Source organism: Sebastes umbrosus, chromosome 11 (assembly GCF_015220745.1).
Source record: "Sebastes umbrosus isolate fSebUmb1 chromosome 11, fSebUmb1.pri, whole genome shotgun sequence".
Lineage (NCBI taxonomy): Eukaryota > Metazoa > Chordata > Actinopteri > Perciformes > Sebastidae > Sebastes > Sebastes umbrosus.
Window position 1 is genome coordinate 15,197,308 of NC_051279.1, and position 24,991 is coordinate 15,222,298.

General features: G+C 41.6%; 2 protein-coding genes across 10 annotated transcripts in view; both read right to left on the reverse strand.

Moving 5' to 3' along the window:
- The window catches only part of myh14 (myosin, heavy chain 14, non-muscle), a 35,303-nt gene extending 21,537 nt beyond the window's left edge, over positions 1–13,766 (reverse strand). For 3 of the 6 annotated variants that reach the window (XM_037785099.1, XM_037785098.1, XM_037785100.1), the window contains exons 1-8: positions 13,348–13,765; positions 9,373–9,567; positions 7,538–7,744; positions 5,497–5,653; positions 4,310–4,337; positions 3,187–3,301; positions 1,566–1,613; positions 1,225–1,236 (exon numbers count right to left, since the gene is read on the reverse strand). In XM_037785099.1, the coding sequence (XP_037641027.1) occupies positions 1,225–1,236; positions 1,566–1,613; positions 3,187–3,301; positions 4,310–4,337; positions 5,497–5,653; positions 7,538–7,744; positions 9,373–9,549 (744 nt within the window). In that variant the 5' untranslated portion in view covers positions 9,550–9,567; positions 13,348–13,765. Of the gene's footprint in view, positions 1–1,224; positions 1,237–1,565; positions 1,614–3,186; positions 3,302–4,309; positions 4,338–5,496; positions 5,654–7,537; positions 7,745–9,372; positions 9,568–13,347 lie in introns of all 6 variants that reach the window. The other 3 variants (XM_037785095.1, XM_037785094.1, XM_037785096.1) reach the window with 2 other exon arrangements.
- A 2,935-nt stretch (positions 13,767–16,701) lies between these two features.
- kcnj14 (potassium inwardly rectifying channel subfamily J member 14) overlaps positions 16,702–24,991 on the reverse strand; it is a 40,262-nt gene continuing 31,972 nt past the window's right edge. Inside the window, exons 3-5 of one of the 4 annotated variants that reach the window (XM_037785920.1) lie at positions 21,845–24,960; positions 20,422–20,739; positions 16,702–19,214 (exon numbers count right to left, since the gene is read on the reverse strand). In XM_037785920.1, the coding sequence (XP_037641848.1) occupies positions 18,984–19,214; positions 20,422–20,739; positions 21,845–22,891 (1,596 nt within the window). In that variant the 5' untranslated portion in view covers positions 22,892–24,960 and the 3' untranslated portion in view covers positions 16,702–18,983. Of the gene's footprint in view, positions 19,215–20,421; positions 20,740–21,844; positions 24,965–24,991 lie in introns of all 4 variants that reach the window. The other 3 variants (XM_037785921.1, XM_037785922.1, XM_037785918.1) reach the window with 3 other exon arrangements.

Below are 24,991 nucleotides of genomic sequence, written 5' to 3' on the forward strand. Positions count from 1 at the left end.
TAAAAATATTTGAAACATGCAATAATAATAATGTATAAATCCCCAAATAGCCCATGAAATAAGGAATAATCCCACAACATTATTGGTAGTTATTCTCAGACGGATATCGCTGTTTGTTGTGTGTAGAGGTGCGTGTGTGTACAGTAGTGCGGCAGCGGCGCTGTCCCGGGAACTGAAACGGGGGAGATGGAGGCAGACAGACAGAAGAACATTTACGCCTTCTGCGCCGCAAAGCTTAGAATACCTTCGAATATTTCTCACTGAAGCTTCGAAGCCCAAAAAATGGTATTCAGGACAGTCCTGTTAATTGCATACTAACTTATCTTGTTATAAAATAAAACATTAAATTTGTCGGAATAACGTGAAAATATCTTGTTATAACATGAAAAACATTTTGTCATAACAATAAACATTTCACATTATAATGTGATACTGCCCCGTTTTTCTTTTTCTGCCGTGGTAGCAGTAGGCTGCCACTCATCAATCATGTTCACATTTAATTCATTAAAATTTAATGTGCTACATTATTAAAAGGCAACCTCTAGAAACCAACTAACCAGAGTCAGTTGAGAACCACTGTTGTAGAAAAACAAGGGCAGAGGGAAGCTGCAGATTTAGATGCCAACATCATACACAAGCTATGTATTGGCTGAATCTAGCTAGCTGCAATGCATTAGTGCGGCTGTCGCATTGCCAGTGCAGCAGCTGTTGATGCAGCAGCAGCAGCAGCAGCAGAAGCAGGCAGTGATGTGATGGGGAGTTACTGCAGTTACAGGAGGTGGTTATACTGTAAAAACTTTCAATGCCGGCAAGCCAACACCAAAGGCAGATACGCAAACATACATGGTCAGCACTTTTTATAGTGTATACGCTGCACACATATTTACCACATATTTAAGTGTCTACACTCGTTCACTTGCTACACGCTCACACAAACGGCTGCAACAACACAGCCACACCTGAATCTGCACTCATTCAACACACACACATACTGTACAGTTGTGGGAAGTCAACCATCAGCCCACTGAGGAGAATAGAGTAAAACGTGCCAAAACTAGAGACCCAGATAGCAAGGATCAATTCAGATAAAAGTCAAAAAGACTATGCACAGAAGACATAATTCTCATTATTTAGAAAGAGAATCATTTCAGGTCTGGTAAATATTCTACAAAATGTGACCCCCAGTGAATAAACCCCAAGTTGTCTAAATACTTTCATACTCACATATTGCATACTCTGACGAATTGTGGGGGTGGGAATGAAGTTTTAGGAGGGAGGAGAATGGGTGAACATATGGATGGGACAAACAAACAAACAAACAAACAAACAAACAAACAAAAAAAGACAATAAGACAACAATAACAACAACAACAACAACAAATAAAAGAATACAAACAAGCAAAATCAAATATACTGTACAACGCTTGACTGTTATGAGGAACCACATGACAGTTAAAGGTTTAAGGTTACTCCGTTGGTTAGTCAGTATCATTGTGGAGTTCATTAAGTAGGACATAGGACGGGACAGAAGCGCAGGACAGGACAGCAGGATGGAGTTAACTCACCTTGTTCCCCAACGTACTGCCTCTTGTTAAGGACCTGGAGCCGTCCATCTGAACATGCAGGAAAGAGAGAGGGGCAGAAAGATGAGAATGAGGGGAAACAAGTGCAGGAAGGAAGGTAAGGAACACTGCTGAGGAAATTAACTATAAATCACCACTGAAAACACTGCAACAAAGGTGGGCCATATTAGGTTAAAGGAATAGTTCAACATTTTGGAAATGTGCTACGATTAGCTTTGCTTAGCATAAAGCCTGGAAGCGGGGGAAAACGGCTAGCCAGGCTCTGTCCAAAGTTCAACAACACACCTAGCAGCACATCTAAAGACCCTGACACACCAAGCCGACAGTCGGAGAGTTTAGGGCCGTAGGTGAGCGCCTGTTGGCCTAGTTTTTGCGGTGTGTCCCGCACCGTTGGCTCTAGTCTGCCCGTGTCAGAGTTTTTTATGGCCGCTTCAGCATGTTGAATTGGCGGCGGAGCTGGTCGGTGAGAGAAATCACTCTAATTGGCTGTACGTATCATAACAAAGGCTTGTATATCCCAGTCCTCTGTCTTTCGGTTTCACTTTTTGAATGACAAATACAGACTACCGCGACTTGCTGGTGTGGAGAGTTATTTCATCTCAGGCAGGCGCAGAACGTACGTGGTAGTCTGACGTTGGCTGTGGTCTTTGCGGTGTGTTCGAGTGCAACTTTTTGGCCAAGACACAAGCAACGTGAGGTAACACAATGGTCGGCCTTCGTCGCTGCTAGTTCTTTGATGTCGGTTTGGTGTGTCTGTCACTAACTAACACAACCCAATATACTGTGACAACAAGACTCGGAGAAATCACTGCAGCCAGCTGTACACCATGAAATAGTTACAGTACAAAACTCCCCATAAAGCTCCAAACTGTAATTTTAACATTTCTGTTTGTGTACAATTTAAAAAAACAAGACACAATGTGTTAATTAGTGAGCTTTGCGGGCATTGGTAAACTTTGTTCTTCATTTTCTTTGGACACGGCCAGGCTTGTTGTTTCCCCCTGCTTCCAGTCTTCATGCTAAGCTAGGCTAATCGCCTCCTGATTCCAGATTTAAGCTTCCACACAAACACGAGAGTAGCATCAGTCTTCTCATCTCACTCTCCGATAGAACGTGAATAAGTGTACTACCCCAAATCTACCTATTCCTTTACGTAGCCTAGTCCTTCACAGCTGTAACATACAACGTTTTGCCCTCATTCCAGGTATATCAGTCAAAGTGACTTAAAATGTCAAGGGCACAAGTCCTGCCCACATATAGAAAACACAGAGGAACAGTAGCATAACAAATACAAACTGTATACAGAGTGTTGACATACAGCTACATGTATATCAAGTATGAAACATTTCTGAAGCACGGTTATATGAATTGATGATCTAAAACACTTAATGTTAGTTTCCTACAGCCTCATCCTACTTCATATTTCTTTTCCTTATCTTTTATCTGTTTCGCCTCAACGTTTCAGCTTCACCAACTTTCCTGTTATTCCTCACCCCTTCATTCTTAATGCTCCTAGAAGGCCCTTTGTCTCTTTTTATGTATGTTGTTTTTCCAGCTGCTCTTCTTGTATTGTTACTTCTATGGTGTCTCTACTGCGACGTACCTGTGCACCTTCTTTGTTCCTACCCAGAGTGGCACCCTTATGGGACGAGGCAACGTGAGCCAAATACTGGATGACTTTCTTCGTGTTCTCCGTTTTCCCAGCTCCAGACTCGCCTCTGGAACACACACACACACACAATAAATACCAGTCTCTTTACAAAAACGGTCCATCTTAAACACATATGGTCTCAATTATGAATGGTATATATGAGCATTTTAAAGAGTGAGAACACACAGGAACGAGTGGCTAAACACTCATTCATCACACCAATAAATACAGAGCCCATGCAGTGTGTTCAAAGCCACAGGTCTAAACAGAAAGCAGGTGTGGAGGATACGGGCTGCGTCACTATTGTTGCTTTTGGAGAAGAACGAAGGAGAATGGGGTAAAAATAGCAGCTGTAAAAGATCTAAAAGAAGAAGACGCCTCGTCCCAAATACACGGATTCAAGATGGACCTAAAGTGGGATCCTTGACAATGACAGGAAGAGTCTGGCAGGAAGACATGATGACAGGGAGACGGATGGCAGGCCCTCGGGCAAGCAGGTAGGTAGACAAACAGACAGGAGGATGCATTCACACTACAGGCCTGACTTTATGCTAAGATGTGATTTTTCTGTCCTGATTCTTTAAATCCATGTTTAAGAATGGCCCATAATGAACATCGGTGTGAACATTGATAGGTCCTGGATTTGTGCATTTGCATTAAAGGCAATCCATATCCCACGTGAACTATGAATATCTGCAATAAATGATACCAAGACAATTCATCATGGAAATCAATGAAATATGGTTAATTTTTTATCTTATTGGTTGTTTTTTCCCCCCAAATTTTCTGTTTACTCAAGTAAGAAAAAGAAAATCACATCTGTGCGACATTTGAATAAAACAATCTGATTTGATCCACATTTGCTTGAAATCTAAATACGTTACAGTTAAATGCATATGTGGAAGGAGGCACCAATACACACAAATGACCCACAGACACATAAAAGCACACCAGACACACACACGCACTCCCAACAGAGGCAGACACTCTCAATGTGACCCGTACAGAGATTTTCCTCACGGCAAAGTACAATGCATTCACAGACAGACACACTGCTATCCTGTAGGCTACTCACGTGCAGAGGATTGCCTGATCTTCTCTGTCTGTGAGGAAAAAACAAACAATGTGGACAAATTAGTCACAGCTTGATAGATGAGTGTTAAACATGTGGTTTAATTTATGGCTGACAAGTAGGGCTGCTGCCTATTTGTCGACTAGTTGACTAATTGGTGGTTTGGTCTTTAGTCAACTAAGATTTCTTTACACAATTAGTCATATTACACTTTTTCATGCTGAATGATGTATTTCTAAGAAAGAGAGTACATCTTTGGTAAACACAAGATTTAAAGTGGTGCTTTTGTGTGATTCTTTGAAAAGAAATTCAAGATCTGTCGATTGAATCAACGAATTGATTAGTCTACAAAATGAGTGACTCATTCAGTGACTAATGACTGTTAGTCGACTAAGAATTCCTTTGGTTGAGGACAGCCCTACTGACAAGACAGCAAAGTTAACATCAAACAGCTACAAGGATCCCAACTAGGCCCATTTGAAAGTCTACGCATGTTGACATATGAATCCTTGAAACAACACACAGGCTTGTAGTCAATTGGTGAACATTGTTTGCTTCATTACCTACCTTATATATTTAAGATTCCCACACGTTCAGTCTAGAATTCATACTGGTCCTACAGGTTCAGTCAGTGTAGTAACACACCCACAACCTACCCTGAGGGGGGCAGGTGGTGGCAAATGCATAGACATGGAGCCTCATCTGGCCTGTCCTGTTATCTCAGGAAGAAACCCTGAGGCAGAGACATTGCTCAATTGGCCCTTAACTGCTCTACTTGGTTGCTGGGAATTCTCTCTCATGAGCTCACCACGATAGGTAGGGCCTAAAACATGTCTGTCATGCATTGTAGTCACGAGAATAATATGTGCCTACTATCATCACCACCACAAATATGTAATATCACTGTATCTACTGTTTGTTACACACCTTACTGCTTGAGTGCCACACCTGGAAATCTGTGTTGCGAAAAATACTGTCTTGCCTGTTTGTTTTCACTTTTAAGGCCTTTGATAACAGTCAAGAAAACACCACACCTTCACATAACGTTCGTGGTGTGGCTTAGCGATCAAAGATCACAGACGGGATTCAGTATTTCACGTTCTAGGCCAGCTGAGCTGATAGCAGATGTATTGGTGAGCTATAGTGTCAGAGTTAGTCAGGGGTTAGAGGTCAAAGATAGTGTTAATTACCTTGTAGCATGCTGCGATAGGCGGCCTCTGATATGGCGTAGATGTGTGGGGGCATCTCGTGGCGTTTTTTGCCCCGGTACATCTCCACGATGGACTCTGTGTAGATGGGCAGGTTCTTGTAAGGGTTCACCACCACACAGAAAAGCCCTGAATATGTCTGGAAAAACACAGAGAGATTTATGCTCACATTGCAGTACATGGTGTGCTTTTATTTCATTAACAATTAGGATTTCAGTCCAGTCAGAATAAATCTGCATCATTTTGCTTTATGTCTGTTTGATAACCTTCTGTTTTTCACAGAACACTTTCTCTGCACATGCTAAGTCACTTGAGTTACAGTAAGTGGTTTGCGCTCGATTCAAGTAGTCAATACTGGTGGGTGGCTTGACTTCTCCTGTTTAATAACTGCAGTAGTAGCATATTCTTATTAAACTACTGCTTCAGCAGAAAGTGCAGCAGCAAACCAAGCGTCAAGCACTTGATTCAATATATCATGCAGGTCAGCACCAAATACATTACTTATTGTGACACTGGTAAACACCTTTAGGGCTGCAACTAAACGTTATTTTCATGGTCGATTAATCTGTCGATTATTTCCTCAATTATTGCTTATCGATTAGTTGTTTGGTCTATAAAATGTCAGAAAATGGGGGAAAATGTTGATCAGTGTTTCCCAAAGCCTGAGATGACGTCCTCAAATGTCCTGTTTTGTCCACAACTCAAAGATACTCAGTTTACTGTCATAGAGGAGTAAAGAAACCAGAAAATATTCACATTTAAGAAGCTGGAATCAGATAATTTAGACTTTTTTTTCTAAAAAAACTCCTGAAACCGATTAAATGATTGTCAAAATAGTTGGTGATTAATTGAATAGTTGACAACTAATCAATTCGAATCAAGCTCTAAACACCTTATCTGAACATTCATCTGACATTGTCAATTAAACTGATTTCAATCAAGTGAACAATCAGTCATCCATTTCCAGACCGATGCTCCACATACATAACAACAGTCACATCAAAACATACACATGATCACAGTGATGGTCTGTAATCAGCCATTCACATAATGCAAAAAACAGACTCCTCCACCTCGGAGCCCACACCTCTAATAATAAAAACAGTAATAATAATGTACTTAATTTGTCCCCTTGGGGAAACTAATTTTTTCATTCTGTTGTTATTTCTCTCCTAATTTAGACACACACATGACATCACATCAAATGTGGAGAGATGTCAGAATGATGGGTCGCCGCAGCGCAGCACCCCGAGGGTTTCAGTGCCTTGGTCAAGGGAAAAGGAACCTCTCCAGCCTGGGACTTGAACCGGCTACCCTTCGGTTCCCAAGCCGAGCTTCTGCCCCAAATGTGACGATTTTTCCATGTTTATAAATGTCAGTTCATGCAGGAAGGAACATTTTGGTTCATGTAAATGCAGCCAGTGATTGTATTTCCTACAGTGTCTATCTCGACGGTTAATGACATAAGTGTTCTCATAATGCATTCCAACTGTACTGAAAGTCATGATGATAACCATCTCCATATTGTAACACGCCTCTCGAAGTTATTCCAACAATCTATCTCTGCTCTGCTCTTAACCATTCCTTTCAGCGTCACCCTCCATCAATCACTCCATTAAAGGCTGCTCAACTAAATTTAATTGCCTATATATTATTCTACTTTACTATATGCTTCCTGTCAATTATCATTGGCTTACATCACTATTCCATTCCTATCTATCCTACCCATATCTCTTTTTTGCACTCTCGTCCCCCTTTTCTGCAGGAGAAACTGTAGATGCCTCCCACTGGCACCACACACACACACACACCAACAACTTTGTAAACCGACTCCTCACCTCTCTTACCACTCCATATCAGTTACACAGGAGATGCCAGAGGAGCTAACACATGCATGCACACAACATCACCGACACAAACATGCATGTATGTGAACATGCGCTTTGGCGCGAGAACCGTGTCCACAGGTTCTTTATTAGTTGTGTAAACATGATCACATGCATTCATTGTTTCGCTCACTCACATAGATCAAGCCGGAGTAGTATCTCTCTCTCAGGTTGTGCAGCACCGAGGCTTCGTTGAGGCAGGTGAGGTCGGCCATGTCCTCCACTTTGCTGAAGCGCGGGGGGTTCATCCGCTGCACCTCCTCCCTGGACAGAGTCACCTTCCTCTGACTGTCCGTCAGCTCGACCTCCACCTCATCGCCGCGTTCCTCCCGAATACTGGCCGACTGGTTAAAGTAGAAGAAGAAAAAGACTTAAAGAGGAAGAGAGAGTTTCTGTTCAATGTGAGAATCAATTAGCAGACACTTTAAACTTGCTTTAGGAAGGTAATACACCATGGTGAACGTCATGTCTGCATTTATCGTCTTCAGCGCCACAATTTTACAATCAGGAGCCAAACAAGCAATTCACTTATGAGATATGCTGTCAGGAAATCTATCTCAGAATAATCAATAAATAAAAATCTCTTGAAGAGGTTAATGTGAATTTAATAATTTCTTGCATCCTCAGAGAGCTTCAGACCCTCTCAGAAGTCTTAAATCTTCAATGTTGCATCATTAAGTCATTAATTTTACTAAAACTAAAACAGACTAAACTGTGAAGCTGTCACGAGTTTGAAGATTTTTAAAATGTTCATTCATTCCGCACCGAAATGAAAAGCAGCTAACAGCTACCTAGATGGTTGAACATCAATTAAAAAACGTTATGTAGCAGTCAAAGAATCTAAATCAATGTAGCCGACTATATTGTATATTTGTGGGTAGTGGGCTATAACATACAAAAAAACCCGGTCTAGTCCTTTAACTCTACAGTAACCAAGCTTGCCTGCTTATAAACTGAAGCAAACATAAATATATTTGTGAAAATGTTTGACAGAATCTCTGTCAGTGAATTTAGAGTCTTAGAGTAGTCATTGTTTTCGACAGCAGACAAGAATAGACGGTGACAGAGGACTCCTCTTGTCATGCCGTCAGTCTCGTGCTTGTTGGACAGGAAGTAGTGAAGTCTCGTTTTGACCAGGTCACATGACTCCGCTCTGCTACACTTTATCCTCTCTGCTACTTGACATGCACAACACGCAAGAAATATGTGTGCGTCTGTGTTTGTGTGGGTGTATGTTAGTCACAGATTGAACTCAGAATATGAAACTGGATAAAAGTGTTCGGGTCTCTCTGCGTGTTATACTGTATGCATGAATGTGTATATTCGGTATGTGTGTGTTTGTCCTACGGTGCCATTCTCAGATCATGAGTGTAAAAATGAAGTCAGTGTCGCTACAACGGCCTCTTTAACATTAGGAGGCTGAAGGAGGGTATTGTTCTATTCATAGAGCTCTCTATGAAACCAGTCCAGCAGAGAGAGGGAGACTCATACGTCACATCCCACAATATGCACCAATGAAAACTTCTAAAGTGCTTTATACAAGTACCAAGTAGAAGTGGAACAAATTAATATTATGACACAGGCCTTGTGATCGCCATTAGGCCTAAGTGTGTTAGAAAGCATCACAAGACATATTAAGGAAGCTAATAGGATGAAGAAAACCATGGGAAATAGGGTATCGTCATGGGGATAGAGACCTCATAAATTATGATAACACATACAAAGACGCACCCGCCCTGTGCTGCTTTGCCTCAGCTATTTGACACACCTTCAATCGAAGGCACACACTTCGAGCTAATTATTTACCAAAGGATTAATACTTAGATAGTAGGAAAAGAAGTTAAAAATAAATTCTATTTAGCACTGAAATTCAACTTAATTTAAGTTTAAACATCCAGTATGATTTTAATTAGATGTTCGTGCTTGTTGGAAACAAAAAAAACTTGTCAATTTCTCTCAATGCCCGCCTTACCTCAAAGCCATGCTTCTCTGACGGCACCCACACCAGCCGCTTAGCCGCCCAGTCGGCCTGGCTAGCGGCGGAGAACACAGGGGAGTTTGAGGTGGGAGACCCCGGCGTCACCGCCCCCGACGTCAGGATGCGGGTGATATCGTTGACGCCGCTGCCGCCCCCCGTTGGCTTGGACATGGTTTCGTTCTACTGGCACTGGGGAGACAAAAAAAGATGAACAATAAAAAGTGAGCCTGTGTTGAGCCTTTTTTTTACTGTCTTGTGGGACGTTTAAAACTGGAGCGCTGAGGATGATGTGAGGGACTGTCGGACAGTGACACTGATGTGATTTTGTCTCAAGACGTACACTCCATGTGCATCCACACATAAAGGAAGAGCAGTAGTAGCACGCAAGTAGCATGCAGGCCATATCCAGCTGAGATTGGGTCAAGGATGGCCTAATTGAAAGACAGCAAATCAAGGAGAAGAAGGGAGGAAGAAAGACAGAGAGATCGGTGGGTGGAGGAAGAGCGAGATACATCAATCGACTGAGTAAACTGACATGACAGTGAGAGGGGGAGGGATGGTGAGGAAGAGGGATAGCAATGAGGAGTGGGGATGGAAATGGACTGAATCTATTGTTAACTGAAAAGAAAACGAAGGATCCTTCTACTACAGGCCACTCAGTAGAGATAAAACTCTAGTGAAGCCCCCACTGAGAACTAGTGGACACAGTGGACCCAGATTCCTGTGAAAGAGGAGGTGACAGTAGCTAGAAGTGGTTACTACTCTGAAACGTGAAGGCAACCTCCAGTCGGAGTGACTGTAGCGCTACAACAGGACGCTTCTAGATTTGCTCTGACAACTAAAAAATAATGTTCAGCCTTGATTTGGAGAGAGAAGTTCTCTCGTTGGAGGAGAACTTGTATGACTCGAAAACTTCCCATTGAGGCTAGTTGGAGTGACATTGTTTCAGATGGGCTGGTTGCTTCTAGATTTGGGATGGCCCATAATGACGCTTCAATGGTAAGTGTCACCCATGGACAGTACAAGGTATCAGATCATTAGAGCTGAAACAATTAGTCCATTAAAATCGAAGAGCAGAATTATCACATAAACCACACTATGGGTAAAAAACTAATGATATACATATATATTTTCAAACATAAACATAAATACACATAGACACACAGACAAGTAGAGGTACATATTAGTCACTGTTGTCTATAGTCAATCTATATTGTAATTTGGCTTGAATGAGAATCAGTTATGGAAGAGTACACAGTTTTAGGGTTTTCATATATCTCAGAAAGGACTGCCGTGTCTTTACCTGTAAGGCCACCCAACGCACACTTTATTTTCTTCATGTGTAAAAACAACGATTAATGATTAAAGTCCATTTTTACACAAAAATGGTAAACATTCACTGGTTCCAGCTTCTCAAATGTGAATATTCTGTTTTTTTTAGATAATAAATATGTTTGAGTTTTGAACTAGCAGTCATTTTAAGACGTTGCCACAATCTCCTAGAACTTGTGATGGACATTTTTCACTATTTGCTGACTTTCAAAAGGACCCAAAAAATGTATGAGTCGAAAAAATAATCAGTCTGTCTGTCAGTCTCCATCCGTTTCAGTGCCGCTGCCACACTACTGTACACACACACACCTCTACACACAACAAACAGCGATATACATCTGAGAATAACTACCAATAATTAATACTGAATATGAATAATGTTGTGAGATTATTCTTTTATTCATGGGCTATTTGGGGATTCATACACTATTATTACATACTTATATATAAAATATTTAAAAAAAATAAAAATTACAAATTAAAAAATAAAAACGAAGCATTTGAATAGTGATTTGGAGGTTGAATACCATGGCAACGGTTGAAGCTTTGAAGCATTCGGGTCAGCCCTACTGGAAACAACACTGTGTTTGAGCAAGTGTCAACTATGATCAGACAGGTAGGCCATTGTGCCGGCCTGTTTTAACTACTAGGCGTCTCCATGCCTCCACTGGTATGTCATCTGGCTTGATTCCTGCTATGCATATCAGTCTCAGTTTTTTCCGCTCTGTCTGTTCATGACAGGGCCCTGTCCTAAACCCTGCCTTACCCATACCTGTTACTTCAATACTACTCTGGGTGTGGAGTAAACACCTTGACAAAAGAGTTGCCACCACCCAGCCACTCAGTATGTAAAATATGTGAGTTTTATGAAACGGTTGTGTATCTGTTCTTAAAGGCTTCTTACTGTTGACCACAAATCCCTTGAAAAGCCCAACAATGCGGTAGTCCATATTTCAATACTTTACGACCTCTCTACTCTGTGGAAATCAGCCCCACGCCCATTTGTTCCAACTGAAGATATTTAAAAAACTGGTCACAAATATGTGGTTTGATGGCCTTTGATTTACTACAACAGTTAGGCACCATAGTTTTTAGCAAACGTAACTAAAAAGGGGAGTAAATAGTTAATTTACTGGGGACTATTTTCATCAAATTCATTCATATTGTAGTGTTTTACCTCACCGGGATGTGGGTTTTGTGGATAATGTAGTTTTCTTGTTCTTAGTTATAAAGAAACATGTCACCCGGTCGGTGCATCTGTATGGCTGACTTATGTCTTTTTTAATAGTTAATATGTCAAGCTTTGGCAACACAGCATCATCAATTCATTGTTATAGGTTTTTGTTATAACAATAAGATAAATATAGAATAATCTGCTCTATTCTTAAATCATAGTGATCATATAGAAGAAGAAGCTGCAGTGTGTGTAAATGCTGCTGCTGACGACTACCATCAATACCAATGATTCCCCCTGAAGCAATGTCTTAACACACACTCACACAGACCTCACAGGTTGTCGCAGTACAGCCTGGACTGACCAGCCAGCAAACTCGTCCTGCAGCAGCTGGAGTTGCCAAAAACCTGACTGCTCTCCTCCATAGCAACAGTAAGAAGCAGCAGCAGCAGCAGCCCACAGACAATACCTCCAGTCTGTACTGAGGTCATTCAATGCGGGGGGTCTTCTTTTTAGGTGCGGGTCTATATAATATGTGTGTGTGTGTGTGTGTGTGTAATTAATGTGTGGGTGTCTTGCGTGGTGATTGTGCGTGTGTTAAAGGGGTGGGGGAGCAGGAGACGCCTTTTTTCCTTCAGCTTTTGCATCGGGTGATGGTGGTATTGTGTCATCTGCGCACTTTCAGTGGACAGTGAGGAAGAGGTGACATTATATTATTAAAGCCACTGGTTATGATGATGAGAATAAGCTGGCTTACAGCTGCAGCATTAGAAATTATACCTGCATTTAAAGGTCTGTAGCTCAGAAGGCACAGAAACTGACGAACCACACCGACATTATTATTAAAGCCACTGGTTATGATGATGAGAATTAGCTCTTCCATTAGAAATTATACCTGCATTTAAAGGTCTGTAGCTCCACAGCACAGACACTGACAAACCACACCTTGAACATGAACAATCACATGAGCCTTTAATTGACTGTGAATCTCATGCATGTGGCAGCCACATAACCAAGAACTGAGAAATATAGCTAGGTATTATTATTATTATTATTATATGACACAAAAGGTCACAGTATAGTCCAATACTTTATAATTATGTGGCAGCCACATAACCAAGCCATTTTCACTGAGAAATATAGCTAGGTTATTATCATTATATGACATAAAAGGTCATAGTAGGCCAATACTTTATAATTATATGGGTCAAAATGCCTCCTAATATGTCCATTAGACAGACACAGGTCATCTGGATGTAAGCCTCTTCTCGAAGCATAAACATAAAGATCAAACCAGCCTCTAGTCCCCCATAATGGTTCATTTTGAGGCGTTATGCCACCGCATTTAGACCAACCATAGCGGAGGGTTAGCTCCAGCTCCTCTGAAATATGACACGTTCAGCAGGATATTTCACTGGCTATTTACGAGTTGGATTAAGAGTAAAGGCAATTAAATGTCTCACCTTCAGGTTCCGCTGTGAGTCGTGGATAAGGCTGCGGTGCGAGGAGGACCGGGGTGAGGCTGTTCGGTGGGTATTTTCCTGCCTGATAGGTGTGTGTAGCAGCCTACCGCATATGCGGCTTTTTATCATTGCACCGCTCCTCTCTACGGTGGAGCCGCACTCAACACTCCTCGATGGGAATAAAACACAGAGAGCAGAGTGAGGGCACGGCGGCGGCTTCAGCTCCGGGAGAGACACTTCCTGCTAGCGCACCAACCAGACTACAGGAGACAGTTCTCGGTCACTACTCCGAGAGATAGAAGTCCAATCAAACTCTACAACCGAGCAGAAAGACCCGCCTCATGAATACGACGAGAACTTTCCGCCCCCGAGCTGGCATGAATCGGGTGCGGCGACGAATGGCGTCGACGGTTACAGAAGAATGTCGGCCGTTAACCAATGCTAACGGTCAGGGGGCGGGGCTTAGCTGTGAGTGACGCGTCACACGGCCAGTTGGAGCGCTGCAGCAGGTGCCTGTTGGTTGCGGCACCTCTCGCGCTAGAGTGAGGGGAGATTTGCGCGCTCTTTGTTTACCAGCCCGGTGGAGGCAGAGAGAGGCAGAGTGGAGGCAGACACTGATCTGAGATCAGATCTGTTTGAGTCCAACAAACAAACACGAGCGACGGCTCACTGGAATGATCTGACTCCAGGCGCGTGATTCAGATCATCCACCCGAAATCCGACTAAACCCGAGTACCCGAGGTGCCAGGCTTCTGGGGCTCTCGGTACATATCTCCACCAATGTAAAAAAAACAAAAAAGATATAGAAAATATATATATATATATATATATATATACTACTATATATACTATATATATATATATATATATACATATATATATATATATATATATACTACTATATATACACTATATATATATATAGCCTATATACTTTTTTTTTACATTGTAAAATATATATATACTATACATATACACACTACTATATAAATATATAGTATATATATATACTATATATATATGTATATATATATATATACAGTCATTTAAAAACAAAAAGAATTGCTGAAAAATTAAGATTGAACATCACTAAAAGGTGCTGTTGAACTAAAACAAATTTGTTATTAACTTATGTTCTTATAAAAACAAAGTTTACTTATATAGTCCATTTCTCTGGCACTTAATCTACACACTATGCTAACTGTAAACTGCAGGAATTTGCCAAGTGGTTCTCTTCATAGTTTCTGAATAATCTGACCGGATATTAAGTGAAAAAAGAGAATATGTTTTAAGTTCAACTCTTCCTTTAAGTGAATGCACTTGTTATATTCATAATGGACATGGATATTGTAGAAAGTGTACAGTATGGTGACTATCCCCTCTGTCTCATAGGCAGGTTTTTATTGAACTTTTGACTTTATATATATATATATATATATAGAAATATATATATATATATATATATATATATATATATATTTCTACAACATGATTCTAATAGTTCTTTTGCACGTCACAGGAAGTTTTCTAGGAATATACATTCCTAAAGGAATTATATATGTGTAAATGACCATTTGCCATTTAATGGCAGGCTATATTGTTTTATAACATATACATTTCAAAGGTTATTATAGGGTCATTATTATTTCCACAAGGGGTGTTTTATTCTTTTGATTTATCAGTAGTGATGATAGAGTTTTGCAGAAGCTTACAGGTCATTTTAACAACGCAATAAAAAAATAATTAACACTTTACTTGTCAAAGTTGTACAATTCTGTTGTTATAATATATTTATGGTCTTATTTACATCATTCGGTTTTAACATTCTTCCACTTGTTCCTGTAAAAAAAAAGAAGATGTTTGGCTAAGGTTTAGGTTCAGACTGTATTCTGTGACAGGCAGTCAGTGAAAATATAGAGTTGTGAACATTGGAAACAGAAAGTTGACAAGACAGAGTCTTAATCTCTGGCAGCCAGGACGTTGTAAGAGTGAGGAAATTATAAACCCAATCTGAATCACTTTTTCTTTAAAATGTTTTTTTTTAAATCTTAATAACAGTTCAATGTATATGCAAAAAAAAAGATTATGAGAGCAGTGATAAATTACACTTACCATCTGGATGACATTTTGAAAAATGGTCAGTAGGTTTGCCCTGCAACCTATAAAGAGAATAAACAAAGAAGCAACCAATAATTGCAATTCAATCCCCGTGTTTTATTTGCTCTACAACACAGTTCAGTTTCATTTGGAAGTGCTCTGTGCCTGAGGCAGCACTGAATTACATTTCAGTGTTGGAGCAGAAAGGTTTCCCTTTGTCTAGAAAAATAACGTAGGAAAGGTAGCTACAGCTTTTATTAGTTTCATCTCACTCATTTATTAAAAATGTATGTATACGATGTATTTTACACTATGTATAAGTGAATCCTAAGCAACCGTGAAATGCCAAATAATCCATTTGTCTCTTTCTGTGGTTTCAAAAAGCGCTATCGTAGTTAAAGTGATGGTGCAGTAAGTTCAAGTTACAAGTGGAGGCAGGGCGAACAACACGACCCACCATGCAACCTATAAATAGAACATGGTAGCCAGAGGAGAAGCGTAAGAGAGGAAACAAACATAAAAGAGCATTAACACTAATTGTAACAGATAATATGTTTTCAATACCTCACCCCACCCCCCCTGAGGTAACCATAAAAAAAACTTTCAATAACTGAAGTGAAACGTTGCGACTGATGTTTTGAGGTTAACATGTGCTGATCCAGCAACACTACCGTGCTGTTGTAGAGCTTCATTAGTGATATTAGTCTCCATATATTACTTTAGTGCAAAAGTACAAAGAACAAGTTCCCTGGATGTGCGTTGGATAAGCTGATTATTGGTCAAATCTTAATATCATGTTGCACTCCTGACAACAACTTCTGTAATCATCACTTAAATACTCCGGTGGCATAATTTACTGCAAGTCATTACAGGAGCTGAAATATACAATAACATTCCAAGTGCTTTGTAATATTACTACAAAGTGCAACTATTGCAATATAATACAGCTAAAAGCCTCTTCATGTCATCAGTGCATGTTCATATCGAGACTACTCAGTTACTGAGCAGATTCACAGCATAGACATTATTGTCTACTTAGAACAACATCCTGCAAATGTTTTGAAAAAAACACTCTTGCATAAGTAGCATTTGCAAATACACACAATAAAAATAAGCTTTAAGCACATTTCAAACATGAAATTAACTGTTGCAGATGAAGGGGCCAGTTGCAAAATCTCTGGTTTGTTATGAAGGCACCGCTCACTATGCTGTTCTCACAATTTGTGAGAGAAAGCAACTGTAACACATTAGATTTAGTCAGGGTGTCACGTGATTTTATGGGCACAGAAATACAGAATTGTTTTCTATGAACGTGGTGTAGTTTCCAGTTCAATCCTCATCCGCTTGTGCAGGTGTTAGACAGATGTTTTATCTCTCAGAGATTCAGAAACGGCAAGCCGTCATCACAATACCTCTCCCCCTCAGTTCAGTTATGTTCTAGTGATGTTGGAGGTGACTTTAGGCCTCCTGTGCGTTGACAGTCAATGACAGCAACCCCCTTTAACCTTGGTCTCAGTCCAAACCATCTTCCATCTTCCAAGTGCCAAGACACTTACAAGATTATAATGTCAGTCACTAAGTACTACAATCCAAAAGCAACAGAGCAAAACAATACAGTGTGGTTGATTTTAGCAACACGGGACATGAGAAGATACTGTAGATCGTAGTGCAAGAAAGAATGTATAGTAATTAACTAGTCTGGACACAGCCAGCATCATCTGTCATTGTGTATCACTGCAGTAGTCTGAAAACACAGCCCGTTCTCATTCCCAGGGTGTCAAATACCAACGCCTTGTCACAGCCGTCGGCGTTCGATTCTGACACCAAAGGCACCCTTTAGCATCGGTACGAGACGCATCAGGCTTTCCATTAAGTACAATATAAACCCATACGGGTCAATATTAAGCGCTCAGGGAAAGAGCTGTGGTGACGTAGTTTAAAGAGTGAAAGAGACACAGGGCGGGCGGGAGGGGAGGTGGATGGGTCCAAGAAACAAAAGGCTTTCATCCAGGAGACCGTTGTTCATGTCCTGTGTGTCCCGTGTTCCCAACATTCAGAGTAATTTTCACTGTAACATAGTGGTTTTAAGCCCAACTATGCTGTTTTGTCCTAAACCTAGTTATCATACTTGCCAAACTTGAGACCTCAAAAATAGGGGGGATTTTGAAACCAAAGGGGGGGGGGAGAGGTCTGGGGGTCCTGGTGAACCCAGTGGCGAGCACAGCTCAAACTGTTGAGTAGCGAGCGGTTGTGCGCAGGTCTCTTCCGCCAGGAAACAACATGTGGTGTAGCTGTATTGTTGTCCAGATGGAAACAGTAGGGCTTATACATGCTGTACAATGCCAGAAAAAGGTTGAGATAACAAAAAGGAAAAAAGGTGTGAAAATTTGTGTGTAAATCATGAAAAACATGGAAGAATTGTGACCATGGGGGGAAACTGGGAGAGGGCAATGAAAAAAGGGAATCTTCCGGGAAAATCGGGAGGGCTGGCAAGTATGCTAACTATAGTAGTTTTGTTTAATTCACGACATTAAGCATGTGTTTACTGCGACCAAAATGACAAAGCGTCAGTTATGACAAGTTGGGATGAGAACGTGTTGGAAAACACTACAACGCTTCCTCTGACCACATGGCATTCAACTCAACACAAAATTTTAGATTAAATGAAACAAATGTTACAATCAGTGAACATTTTTTTGAAGGACACATAGAAAAAAAGCCAAAAAAACAAACAACATACAGTACGTAACATAGAAAAACTGCTCAAAATCGCTGCTAGTTTTCAGCCGTTTCTCCATGTTACTGTTGCTCTGCTTTGGCTCTACAAGTAGCCTATAGCCTAATACTCAACTACATTCTCAACAGCCCCCACCAAGATGTGCACTATCCATACTTACCATACGAAAAATAAAACATTAAATGATAAATCAGCATCATAGTGGAAGACATTCCTGAGTTGTACCTCAGAAGGTACACTACTATTCATTTCATTTCAGGTCAGAAATGTCCGCAGGTCAGAAAACTGGAGGTGCAGTTGCATGGTAGAGCCACCATGGGGTGCTGCTGTATATTCTGCCAGTCAGGCATTAGATGGGCCAGATGGGCGTGTTGTGGTGGTGACAGACCAGATGTGAGACTTAGCAGACGAGTTTTCAATGATCCTGAAAGATTGCCAGGACCAATCAGACAATTAAGCCAGTGTAGTAACCCTTCTCCCCAAAAGACTGACCCAAAAGCTCCCACTGTCTCTCTATCTGTTCATTTCCTTTTTATTTCTCTGTGCAATCTAATGTGTATAGTAGTACTTTCCTAAATCTTGCAAACATTTAATGGATCTCTTGACTTGCTTCTATTCTGGACTTTCTTTCCTGTCCAATCAGCGCTTCGTGTCCTTTATCCTGGCCCTATCTGCTTTTAATCCTGTCTGTCTTGGTCTGCCCATTCCTACCTGTCTAACCCTCTCGTTTTGCCTGTTCTTCCTCTAAACCACTGGGTCAACTTCTTGTCTTTTTTCCCTTTAGGCCTCCTATGCCACAGGCTCAGTTATAGTGGAGATGTTCTGCCAGTGATTGCCTTCGGGTCGGTGGGGAGGGACACTCAGGGTCTGGGCCGGGCTCGTCATCAGGGGAGACGAGCTGCAGAGCGACTTCGTTCTCATAGCAGAACGACGAGCGCGAGCTTTGAATGTACTTCTGCTCGGCCAGCTCTTTAGCGCTGCACGAAGGTGTGTTCGGGATTTCATATGTCCGATGGAAGAACGAGTAGTCCACCTGCAAAAAGGACAGAAGATGAGAATTTTTCAATACATATTTTATTGAAAGGTAACAAGATGAGTCTGTGAGGCTGTATATGCTATGCTTTGAGCTAAATGCTAACGTCAGCATGCTAACATGCTCACAATAACAATGCTAACATGCTGAGGTTTAGCAGGTTAATGTTTACCATGTTCACTGTTTTAGTGTAGCGTGTTAGCATGCTAACATTTGCTAATTAGCACTTAACACAAAGTACAACTGAGGCTGATGGGAATGTCAATTTTGCAGGTGTTTGGTCCATAGATTGTATATAAGAAGAGGACGTAGTCACCGTGACGACACCCATTGGATTTTGGACTACGGTTTTGAAGCCTCGAGTTCGGCATGTTGTCCATCGCCATCTTGTTTTTTTTGCGACCAGAAGTGACATGACTCAGGGTGGAGCTAAGTACAACTGAACGCTGAATAAGACATTTTTAGCACGCTGACATTTTTTTAACACACTGTGAAAGGGTTAAAGTTCTACGACGAAAACATGGACAACTCCATGATAGCGACCTGTCAATCACACGGTAGCCACGCCCTAAAGCATATCCTGCTTTATGGTCTATTTGACTCTTGATTGGGACCATAATTTACTAAATGAACATCATGCTGTATTGAAGAAGACTTGAAACTAGCGATTGAGACCCTAAACTCATGTTTATAATGTTTACTGAGGTAATAAATCAAGTGAGAAGTAGGCTCATTTTCTAATAGACTTCTATACAATCAGACTTCTTTTTGCAACCAGAGGTGTCGCCCCCTGATGGCCATTTAAAAGAATGCAAGTTTAAGGCACTTCCACATTGGCTTCACTTTTCAGAAATCGGTAGTTGCCCTCTGGTTTGGTCATAAACCAAAGTACTGGACTTATACAAATTTTGACCTGTTGATGGTGCTATATGACAAGTCAGGGGATCTTCGGAGTCATTGAGATACATCGTCTGGGAACCGTGAATGTCTGTACATGTCTGTGACAACCCACCTCATAGTTGAGATATTTAATAACCAAAGTGGTGGTGGACCAACTGACTTACACTGCAATCCCTGAGCCACACCGCTACCGTGGCTAAAAACACATATTATATGCACCCCTCCAAACGATAGTGAAGTAATGGATACCACGTCAGTCATAGCATTAAGGGAAAGGAAGGATATCGCTCCATCCTTTCTTTCTGACCTGGTAGCAGTCTTTCCTCTCGAAGAGCACTGGTTCGAATCGGTGTCCCCAGAGGATTTCAGAAGCCAGATAGGAGCTGCGGCACTGTGTGGTCATGGCTGTGGCCTCCACCATGCCCTCGAGTATGACCACCACCTCCAATTCAGAGTCATTCTCCAGGGTCTTTCGGTCGATCTCAAAGAAGGGCGACTCATCGTTGATCTCGTGGACAATTGTCACTGGCGAGACCAAGAAGACGCGGTCGGTGCCAGTGTCAAAGCCCACGTTGATGTCCATATTGTCCAGCGGGAGGAACTCTCCCTCTTCTGTCACCCTTGGCTGAAATTGGGAATGGAGAGTAAAATAAAGTCACTATTTGATACATTAAACTTTCCACATTAGATGTTGTGATGTTGCAAAATTGATTTTTACACGTGGGAAAATATGAAATGGAGACTAGAAACGATTTCCAATATGAAACAAACGTCAGCAAAAGGCAGGCAGGACATTATCAAGTAATTTTGGCTATAAAATGCAACACAACAGTATAGAAAAGAGGGCATTAATCTGTCACCTTGAATACTGTAAATGAAAATTTTAAATACACTTGACACCATTTCCTACGGTCATCTTTAGAAATTAAATTTCTCACCCTGACCCAAAAGCTTAGTATTTGGTTATTATATTCAGATGAATTTGACAGTCTTTAGTCATACCACCCATGCATAGGCTTATCACTCACCCAACCCGTACTATGGAACAATATCCAGTCCCAGCATTTAGAATTGTATTTCTTTGATCCTCGCAAACTTAATCCCATCTGCCCTGTTTGAACTTTGATATGGTCATGCTATTAAGAGAGATCAAATTGTCTATGCTGTAGCCCCAATGTTCCACAGATTTTGACCCTCTGGACAACTCTGGCAGCATACACACATATCCTGTATACACACACAGCATTGATAACAAAACATTCACAAAAATAGGAAACATGTTTAAAACTACCCATATAAGGCCAGACAGAAAGGTAAACATACATACAGTACAATCACCTAACCCACATACAGCACACATAAGGGAAAATGAGATGAATAAGGACAATGGTTCTCAGTTAAAGAATAGTGGGCAAGTTAATCCATGGTAAATCTTCCTAACCCCTGAGGGAAAATAAAACAAGCTCTCATTAACTACGGTCCACAGAATACAGGCCAGATGGTCTCAGCGCTCTCTCTTTCTCTCTACTGCAACCTTTTTTCCTCTACCGCTATCTCTATCACAGTAGCAACATCTATTTTTGATACAATCGTTTACTTTTGCCCGTCTGTCCAATTCACCTCTTTGACCTTTTTCTCAAAAACAGAAAGGCTTTTCTCTTTTATCATTGCCAAACATTCTGATATCTTTCTTTTCTCATCACTGTCATTATCCATGTCCCTCCACTCACCTTCAGTAGTTGTGCTCGAACATGTGCCTCTACCAGATGGCTCTTGCGTAGGTTTCCGACCCTCCACATCATGCAGAGTTTCCCGTCCCTCAGTGCTACCACCGCTGTGTCAGAGAACAACAGTGTCTCGTTGCGCTTCTTGGGCTTGGCAATCTTCGCCATGACTGCCCCGATGATGAAGGCGTCAATAATGCAGCCCACGATGCACTGCAAAATGACCGCCATCACTGCCAGGGGACATTCCTCGGTCACGCTTCTGAAGCCATAACCGATGGATGTTTGCGTCTCCAAGGAGAATAGAAAGGCCGCCATGAAGCTGTTCACCTGGAAGAAGCACGGCTCCTCAGCCACTGCTTCTCTATCAGACTCTCCTCCAGACCCGGCCTCTCCTGATCCCGGAGAGGAACCTGAGCTGGGGGGGAGCCGAATGGAGAAGTCCCCATGCGCTAAGGCAATGAGCCAGAAGGCAAATCCAAAGAGCAGCCAGGAGAGAAGGAAGGAGAGGGTGAAGATGACCAGCATCCAGCGCCAGCGGATGTCCACACAGGTGGTGAAGAGGTCGCTGAGGTAGCGCTGGCCCCTCTCGCTCATGTTGACGAAGGTGACGTTGCAGCGTCCGTCCTTGCCCACAAAGCGTTGTCGGGGCCGGCGGCTTGAGCGCCTGGCGCGCCGGCGGTTGGTAGTGGAGGGGGAAGAGAGAGAATCCTGGTCCGAGGATGATCGGCCTTTTCCTCTTCCTCCTACACTACTGCCTCTTCCACTCCTTGGTCCTGAGCACATTCCTCCTGCTCTCACCCCACCTTCTCCTGCGTCTCCCCCAACTCCGATGGCGCTCTGCCTCCGTGCATTGTTGGTGTTGATCTGGAGAGTTATGCCGTTCAGGGCATGGGTCGGGGAGGGGCTGGTTGGGGTCCCTGACCCCGTTGGACTCCCCTCTGCCAGAGCCGTGTCTGCCGCACTCTGTGCCAGCCTCATGACCTCCTCCTCATCAACTGGCCCGTCCACCACAGCACTGAAGCGGCGTTTCACACGTGCCGCTCCCATCATGTACTATAAAGTCTCTTATGGTCCTCTGTATTCGTCAGTGTGCCTTGATTTGATTGTTGACTTGGCAATTAAGCACCTTGACACAGTCAATTAAGTGTGTGGTGCTAACAACACAGTCAGTCTTTCAGTCCTTCTTAATGAAGAGATAATTGCAAGTCCATAGTGGCCAATGGTAACCAGAGGTTAATTCCCTCCAAGACCATTGATCAGTCACTTACTTTCCCCAATTTATAATGATGTTTCCCAGTAGAGTCTATCTTTTCAGTGATAGTGGTCTTTCTTGAAGTCGGTCCATGGGTGCATTCATTAACAGACAATGTCCTTAAATCATACACACTGAGTGAGGTGAGCTGAAAAGAAGGATGTCAGCAGCAGCCCAAGGAGTCTATTTCTGTGACCCCCAATTTGCAAGAATTCTTTTGACGAGGAGAGGTAGGACTGGATTGACCTCAACATACATCACAAAAGCATGCAGGATTGGTTCTGCTCAGTTCAAAACAATAAAAGGGAAGCCTCAAGCAGGCATCAATTGATAAAAACTATAAACTGATAATGCAATGGAGTAGGAGGATGGAGATGGAAACAGAGGATACACAGCTCGCTACCTTCTATAATATTGTGACAAGATGCATACAAGACAGACAAATGCTCCAAATTAACTTAAAATGGGACGATATGATAAAAACATTTCCAGCATGCAGTCAAAAAAGAAAAAGAAAACATGCCAGTTCTTACGATCCAAGTTCTCTCCAGTTTCACAACCCCTTGGTATGGGCATGAGGAAACAAAGAGTAAAGTACTTTCAGTACATCAAACGCCTACCATCATCATTCAATGCCAATATGTCTTGGATAAAGCATTGAATATAGTACACACAATTAAGTATTAAATTGTCAAGGAAATGTCACCTTTGCCCAACAAGAGGGTCCCAACTGATAGAACCATATTTTGTTTGCCATTTCCTGTTCAATCATGTCACTGCTTTAACAATTTCACATTTTCTTTCTAAGAGTCTGCACATCTGTCTGATGGCCATTGTCCAATTTGTTGAAGACTTATTTTACTGACTGAATATTATTGACCCAAACTACTCGGCTGTTAGCAATCACCTGCAACAGTTAGTCTCCCAGAGCAGACATACCTCATAACAGCTCAGCATTACGGCTGAGAAATCGCCTACGCCTGACAAAAGATAAGAAAGAAGGGAAGAAAACAAAAGACAGAGAGTTTACTTTGATCTATCTCCAACACTACTTGTGTTTTTAGCTTTAAGTGGAAGATTCATATGGAGGGAAAAGGTAAGTACACAGGTCACCTTAGGGAGTTATCTATATTTTTCTGGCATGTTGGGCGCCAAAGAGCTGAGAGGTGCTGAGAGCGTAACTGGATTTGTGGATTGTCGTCTCTTACTCATCATCTCTGAACCAGATCACAAAAGGCTACCTGGACATCAGAGAGAGATTCCACAAACAAAATAGAAGATTATCAAATGCTGATGCAATGCGAAAAGCTAAAAAAAAAAACAATCTAACAAAAAACATGCATGAGCATGCAACACCCATAGATATAATAAAGCAAAAAAAAATTGTGCAAATATATCTGCAATTGAAAAGATATGCTTGTAGAGTTAGTAATTACCTTGCCCAACCATTTCCAGAGAACTCTACCACTGAATCCTTACAAGTATGTACCTGCATCCTCTTTGGAGCAGTAGACAGAATCAAACCTGTACTGTGGTGAGTACACAGAGAACTGAAAAACAAAAGAGCTACTGCTATAACTGTACAAATATAGAATAAGCTATTTCATTCAACCAGCAACAGCAGGGAATACAAAAGTCTACAACAAATGGAAATGGGGAAAGAGATCCCTCCTGAAGTGTGACGTGACATAAGGGTTCATCTTCGCTTGTGTGTTGACCTCCCTTTATGACACATGTTCAGTAAAGCATTGAGCTTTGGGGGAAAGTCAAGAAAAGAGTCTGCTGGATTTTCGGTTGTCTTTACTGAGATGTTGGTTATCTGTTTTTGTATCCCTTTGCTTTAGGACCTTCTTGTTTAACGCACTGCCTGTCTTGAAAAGAAATGAGAACAAACAACA